This window comes from Anopheles marshallii, chromosome 2, assembly GCF_943734725.1.
Source record: "Anopheles marshallii chromosome 2, idAnoMarsDA_429_01, whole genome shotgun sequence".
Classification (NCBI taxonomy): domain Eukaryota; kingdom Metazoa; phylum Arthropoda; class Insecta; order Diptera; family Culicidae; genus Anopheles; species Anopheles marshallii.
Window position 1 is genome coordinate 16,779,974 of NC_071326.1, and position 7,876 is coordinate 16,787,849.

Below are 7,876 nucleotides of genomic sequence, written 5' to 3' on the forward strand. Positions count from 1 at the left end.
GTGTTTTCTTTAATTGCTGCTACTAATCAACGGTAGTGCACTAGATGTAGTAAACGATTGTGACAAATAACTTAAGTAGCAGCTCAGGTAATTGCTTCAAGCATCGAATTTAACTACTAGAAGCATATAAAACTTTAATCCTATTCAGTAAATGGATCTGACCCGAAGAACAACGAATTTCTCTAAAGATTCTTTTCTTTACGTCTCATTTCGTTTCTCACTTTTTATTTCTGAAATAGCAATATTGTCTTGAGGAAAAATTTCATTCCAAGAATGTTGTTTATTTATCTGTATGTTTTAGAAAGTTTCTAGGTCCAATAAAATGCTGTATGTTGTATGTAAAATGCTGTAAATGGTGTTCATCCAATTGTTATATACACAATGGCGTACATAATGGAGCAGCACTGAAGGATATACCATACTAAATAAAACATACTTTATAGTATATATAGTTATATAGTTATACGGTAGTAAAAGAATATAGCTATGGCTATAGTTGACAACTTGTCAAATTCTCTAAACATACAAAAAAATTAGTCAAAAGTTCCTATTTTCATTTCATACGACAACTAACGACAGCTTAGCGTCTAGAATAACTCCTAAATCACAAACTCCTTGATCACTTTCAATGTTAGACTCAAGATAATTTTAAGATAGTTTCCATACCTCATTGAAGGCATCTTGAAGATGCTCACAGTCATCAGCTGTAGCAGCGGGCAAGAAATACATTCGTATAACTGCTATCGAAATGCCAATCCCTTCCAATATAATTAAATTCCATTGAAAAATTTATGATTAATTCCTAAACGATTGCATTTGAATAACGCATCACACTTGATATACTAGACTAATAATCTATTATATTATGAATGTAACAAAACAAACCAAGTTCGTGCAGCGATGCAATAAATATGTGAACCAGATACTCTTCACTAAACCAGAGCTGATTACGTTACGATGATGAAGATAACACTTCCAACAAATATACATGTTGATGAGATAATTTGCTAATCCTTTCTCGCCTACAGTCGATGCGTTAAATGGCTGTGCTCTCAAAAACCATGCACAGGTTCCCGCAGAAACCTTACCACAGCGTCATTAATTTGTGGTTCATCACGCACATGCTTTGCCAGGAAGTATCCTGGTGCTGGAACCGGCTGGGAATGTTGTTTGCCTTTTTAACGCTCACCTTACCCGGACTAGATCCATCAAGTGTGCGCCGAAGGTGTCTTTGTTCGGGCGTGTGTGTCTGCCAAACTCGTGCTTTGCCCATGTTAAGGAGATGCCGTAAACTTTATCGCCTGCCGCAAATTATGTGCTCCACTCCAAGCGTACGGGAACGGTTTTGAGGATGAGTTAAATTAAACCACACATTGTTTATTACACGACGGTGATGGATGAGTACTTACTGAGCAGAAACGATGAACCGAAAGGTATGTGCTGTGGTGGTTTAATAATACATGCTTTTGTGTTTAAAACTGTTTACCATTCGGCTGTTTGCCATTTTGAACGGCTCGATCGCGTTATTGTTGCAACCATTAAATCATGAATCGTTGTAGCAAGTTTTCGTTCGTGATGGTGAATTGAAAGTAATCTGTCATAAGTGCTGAAGCCTGCAGAATGGAATATTTTTTTTTTTTGTTTCTTGAGTAGTCCTGCTGCTAGCTAAACACTCATCTCAAGCATTCAATTGTACGCCCTCGCACACACAATTCGAAAGTGGATTGAAAATTGCATATTGAAAATGGAAATAACAGCTCCTAGAGGAATCGGCATTTTGAGAGTAAGCTGGTGCAATTTACATATCGATCCTACGTTCAGGCCGGTGTGCTGGGTTGGGTGTTGGAGATTCGATTGACCGCATCACCCAAACCACCGCACCACAATGATCAGTCATTGCTGATTGCAGAAGACTTCCTTCGAACTCTACCGACACGAAAGTGTGAAAATTTTCTACCCCTAAGGCACTGGAAGATTAGGAGCTAATTTGCACATTTCCATTGTATGTGAGATGCAGAGCAGCGCGGAGGGTGAGTGTAAACTTTCTTTCGGGTGTTGGATAAACACAGTGCATAAATACAGCACCGCCTGACACGGTAAAGGAATATGCACTAACGCACGCGTCGCACAGCTACTCCACAAAGTGGCCAAGTGGCAAAACCATTATCGACGAGTGCTATCGTACAAGGATAGACCATTTGTGTGGCGGCCTCTTTCTGTTGCAATGTTTACCGATGCGTTCGGTACACAAACCAACGTTGGGAGTGTTAATTTTAGCCTTTTGTTTTGATTTCCAGTGGATCTTTCTTACATGCCAGCCTGCAACACACGGCGAGATGGGGTCCGTGTGTGATAAACAGTGAGCCGGATCTGTACGGTTCGGTGTGCACACTCAATAAAGTACGGTGTGAATTATATATCGAACCGAGAAACGTCCTGTTTATGCATACTAGTCACAGACCGGTGCTACTATTGTGCAATTAGTTCACATTGTGTTGGCTAGGATGTGCTGATGGTAGGCTGTGCGGAATGTTATTTAATGGAATGCAGAGCAGATAGTAGGAAAAGAGAAACATTTCCTTATATTTTACGTTTTATGCCAAGTAGTCATCTAATTATGTTATGAATTGCACATAAACGAAGTCACGGGTTTTTCATAACAACTATTTTCTATCAAACTTCGTTATAGTGTGAATTATTGTTATATTAAACACCAATATTGGTTAAACAAAATCGTCATGGGTATAACTCCATTGTGTTATTTTTGCTTGGTTTTAGCAGCTCGCAATAGACTACACCATGTTGGTCCCACCAAATAAACGATTTCCTTTTTTGCCAATGAATATAGCATAACCAGGGTATTTAGTAGTTTTCCGTCGTTTTGGTTGATCGTTAACAAATCTACCACGTACCTGGTAGACCGGAAAGTTCATCATCTTCCATTAGCTAAATTTAAAAAAAAAACCCTTAATCCTTGTCTACCACTCCCGACAAGTTGCGTTAGCTCGAGCTTATAATTATATGTATATAAAATGATAGCTAAAATTATCCCTGTTGAAGTTTTTGCCGTGGATGATTTAAATTAATGAACAAAAAGACATAATGAAACATAGCAATTAAGATGTACAACCGTACAAGACCTAAACAAGAGCTCATTACATCATACAGTGTTGCTTGAACTTGGCGAGTAAATGCGTTTCGACACTTGCTTTTCTGCTACGTACTTATGATTACGTTGGTGGTTTATTCTGCCAGCCCCTATTAGACACATTCGGTCTGCAACATTGCCTGTTCCCTTCACATATGTCTTTGTTCGCGTAACGGCATTCGATGTTACAGCGATGAAAACAGAACCAACTTTAGAAACGTCATTAAGCGAGAACCGTGCCGTACCAGGCGCCTCCATCGCACAACTAGCACGTGTCGGAGCTTCGCCCGTACAAAAGTCGCTAGAAAATCCATTCCGCGAACTCTTTCACCAAACCGTAGGCAATAAACTGACAAGGGTGCCTTTTTTCTTCATCAACACACTCACTGCCACCGCCTGGGTTGGGCCTTTGGTTTCACCGGTGGGGTCCTTCGCGGTACCAAGCCGTTCGCTCCCGTGGCCCGAAGGTGAGTGTATTTTAGGCAAACAATCAAACCGCGCACCGGGCTTACTGGGTGTACCGAAAAGGGGTACGAAAAACAAAAATACAGAAAAGGGTCGGTAAAGCTTAGCCCAGTTGACTTGACGGCTATCAGCCGTGCGATGTTGCCGTTGGTGAAAAATCCATTAAACGAAACCAGTTAGAGCGATGTAGCAGCTGCTAACTGGAAGACTCAAAATGGCCGCATGCTGGCTGGCTTGCGAAATACGAGAAATGTAACCATTTCACAGGAAACAGGCGAAGGAATAGCACACCGTGAAACACATTAAAGCGGTACCACCTCGCACACGAGCACAACACAAACGTGCTAAAGCCATTGTGGCAACTGTGCTTCCTTTCTATTGTGGATCTGTGGGTGTGTTTGTGCGTTATTGATTTTCTCCAAAGTCTCACCCCCAAAAAACCAATAGTCCCGGGAAATATTATTACACCACTGAACTTTACTTGGCGAACTGGTTTGGTTTGATGTGCCGTACCGCCCGCGTACGTTTATTTTGGTGGGTGGGAAAATCAAATATTTGTGCAAAAATGGGAGTTTGCGTGCTGACTTTGCGGAATCGACCAAACGGGTTTTAGTAAAATTTCTTTCCCAACAAATTTGCTACCCAAAGCATTTGCACTGTGGAAAATTAATTTATCTTGCCCCGGTTTTCTCCGCATTTTGCATCGGACGCAAATGTTCATCAATGCTGTCTTCTATCATGACGGATTCACCTAGTGTCGAACGCCGGACAGTGGATGAAAGTGAATTAAATTTGCTCATTTCATAGTCATATTTAATTGGAAAGGTTTCTTCTTACAGGGGTGTCCGTTGAAGGACCGATTCTTACTGGTGTTCCTACTGTTTGATGAGTGTATCTCAAGTTTTATACTTTAACATAAAATATAACATCGCTTGTTTCCACTTTTATTCACTTTGATTTGCAGAATTTTGAAGATGTGAGTCAAATCCGGTTGATTGGATGTCTGAGCTTGAACAGTTCACAGCACTGTCGTCGCGCTGAAATTCACGGAATTCGCGGAACCTTCTTAACCGATCCGTTCTTCAACGTAACGTAAGGTGAGTCAAATTTCTTTCTGAACAATGTCCACATATGTAAAAATACCTTCAAATCAAATGTTCCATCAATAACTTTGGCAATTTTTCTATGGTTTTTTATACTTCAAGTGTTTTATTCGTTCCTCGAGGCGCGCGAGTGTTACGCGAGTGTACTTCTCGAGCTGGAGTAGCGCTGTAGCGCAGCACTAGACTGCATTTCAATCTGTTTCGCCCGAGCTCTCAGGCCGCTTGTTTCGTCAACCGGCCTTCCCATCGGTGTGACGAACCCGATGACGGCAACGGTGAATCCGGTGATCAAAGTGCCGGTACTGGAAAAACCACTCAACTCCGTCCCGGCGGTACCCGAGATTGGTAGCTCAGCGTACCTGCAGCCGATTCCAGCGAGGACAAGCCACGGTGCAACATCAGCAGGTGACACTGGTACTGTCGTCAGCTGCCGCAGCTTCGGTGGCAATCATTTTTAGATTCTCCCCACCGTACGCGCTTCTTGACACTGAGAAGCAAGGCTGCCGGGAGTAGCGTTCTTGCGGGAGTGACATTATTAGGGTGTGCCACGGGAGGGATAACGATGATACAGTAATTCAATCAAGCCGCTGGTTTCCTTTTTTATCATCTGTCTCTCGCACACCCGCACGGTCCATCAGCAGCAGTGGAAGGTGAGTCTACGAGCGAAGGAAGAACGGTCAAACGGGGTACGTGAATGTGCGCAGTTTATTTCTGCAAGCCACATCACCCCCTAGATGCTTGTTCGCTATTGTACCGGAGGGCAATACCGTGATGGCATCAGTATAAAAGCTTCTACTTATCTCTGTTCCAGTGCTTCCTGACCTCGACCAATCACACGCTTTCCTTTCATTTTCCATCCCACAGCAAACACGGCCTGGCAACAGTTTGTGGTGCTGGCGTATGTGCCCTATGCTTCGATCTGGTCGTGTTGCGTCAAGCACACTCACACACACACTCTCTCGGAGACTGGTAGAAGAACAAAAAAAATCTGTCAGACGTCCCGGAGTAGAGCCACTTCCAAGCGGCTGAGTCTGAGTCGGGTGTACGGTAAATCACTGCGGGAATAATTCAATAAATACATCGTACAAGATACTCGACCGAAGAGTGAACACGCGTGATGTTTGAGGCTGAGGCAACTTGTTCCTCGCTTGGGCGGATGTGCTAGAAAGTACGGGACAGCATCCATTGGAGTGCGCCGGGTGGTGCTCCGAAGGGGAAATCAACAATTCAACTTGATCAGCACCAGTGTGGGTGGATCGATGTGAACCAATTTCGGCTTACAAATAGTAATCATCTGCAAGGCGACCGAAGCAACGAGACAATTTAACGCCATACCAGTGGCATCGAGCGAACTTTGTTGAAGAGTGTAAGGGCCTAACGATAGTTTCATTACCGTTCAGTGGTCGGCAATTCCTACTATCGCCCTACCGTACGCGGGGAATGGGGGTCTGATCCTCGGAGCAGCCCCCAGTTCCTGCCAAGGGCGTCCAGCCACCGTCCAGCTGCATGTATGGATTCGGCCACCATCGCAACGACCAGCAAGCATCGCACGGATATCGACGGGACCGGCCGGACCGACGGCGTCCCGGTGGCCCTAACCGTGGCCACGACCGTCGCCAACCTGCTGCTAGCCAGCCCGAGCCCGGGCTACGCCGCAACCCCCACCGCCACCACCACCTGGGCCATCACGACTGAAACTGCCGCCCCGCCGTACCTCGCCTACGGCTCGAACCTGAGCTCTCTACCGTACCTGGATGCGAATAGTACCGCGTCGCTGTTCTCCCTCACCCCGGTCATCGACGCGTCGTCGACACCGGCACCGACCGGTTCGCCGCACGTGACCATTTCCACGATCGTGATCAGCATCATCCTGCTGGCCGTGATCGTCGGCACGGTGATCGGCAATGTGCTGGTGTGCGTGGCCGTATGTCTGGTGCGCAAACTAAGGCGGCCCTGCAATTATCTGCTAGTGTCCCTTGCCATATCGGACCTGTGCGTGGCCCTGCTCGTCATGCCGATGGCACTGCTGTACGAGGTGCTGGAGGAGTGGCGCTTCGGCGAGGTGTTCTGCGACATATGGGTAGCGTTTGACGTTCTATCCTGCACAGCATCCATCCTGAACCTGTGCGCCATCTCGGTGGACCGGTACTGGGCGATCACGAAACCGCTCGAGTATGGTGTCAAGCGAACACCGCGACGGATGATTGCCTGCATTGTGCTGGTGTGGTTAGCGGCGGCCTGCATCTCACTGCCGCCACTGCTGATCCTCGGCAACGAGCACGAGATCAACGGACAGCCGGCCTGTTCCGTGTGTCAGAACTTCTTCTACCAGATCTACGCGACCCTCGGTTCATTCTACATCCCGCTCGCCGTGATGTTGTTCGTGTACTTTCAAATATTCCGCGCCGCACGGCGCATCGTAATGGAGGAAAAGCGTGCCCAGAAGCGGCTGGAAAGTGCGATCAACGGTGCGACCCAGGCCGTAACGCAGGAGAAGAAACCACCGGGGCTGGCGGGTGAGAAGGGTGCCGCGGTTAAGGTGACGACCAGCTCGCCCCAAAACAAGCGGCTACGGTTTCAGCTGGCCAAGGAGCGGAAGGCATCGACCACGCTCGGCATCATCATGTCCGCGTTCACGATCTGCTGGTTGCCGTTCTTCATACTGGCGCTAGTGCGCCCATTCATGAAGGACGATCATCGGACGCTATCGTCGTTCTTTCTGTGGCTCGGATACGCCAACTCGCTGCTGAATCCCATCATCTACGCGACGCTGAACCGCGACTTCCGGAAACCGTTCCAGGAGATCCTGTACTTCCGCTGCTCGAGCCTGAACAACATGATGCGAGAGGACTTCTACCACAGCCAGTACGGTGATCCCGGCTCGCAGCGGTTGGTCATCACGAACGACGGAGGGGCACGTGAGAGCTTTCTGTGAAGGCCTTGGTGGCAGTACGCCCCCGTGCGGATTGCACGATTGATTTGGCGAATGGTGTGGCACGGTGGACCCCTATTCGTACCGCCCCATCGTTTGCCGATCCGATCGAAGTGCAATTGGAAAAAAAAACACAAACGTACACAAAACAAACAAACAAACAAAAAAACGAACAAAAAACCAAAAAACACATTAATGCAGGCAACAATCACGAAAAGATGACCCACC

General features: G+C 46.5%; 1 protein-coding gene across 1 annotated transcript; it reads left to right on the forward strand.

Moving 5' to 3' along the window:
• Nucleotides 1-6,226: 6,226 nt before the first annotated feature.
• Nucleotides 6,227-7,651, forward strand: LOC128709470 (5-hydroxytryptamine receptor 1-like). Its single transcript, XM_053804469.1, has one exon. It carries the CDS (start codon nt 6,227-6,229, stop codon nt 7,649-7,651), a length of 1,425 nt encoding a protein of 474 aa, XP_053660444.1.
• The last annotated feature ends 225 nt before the right edge of the window (nt 7,652-7,876 follow it).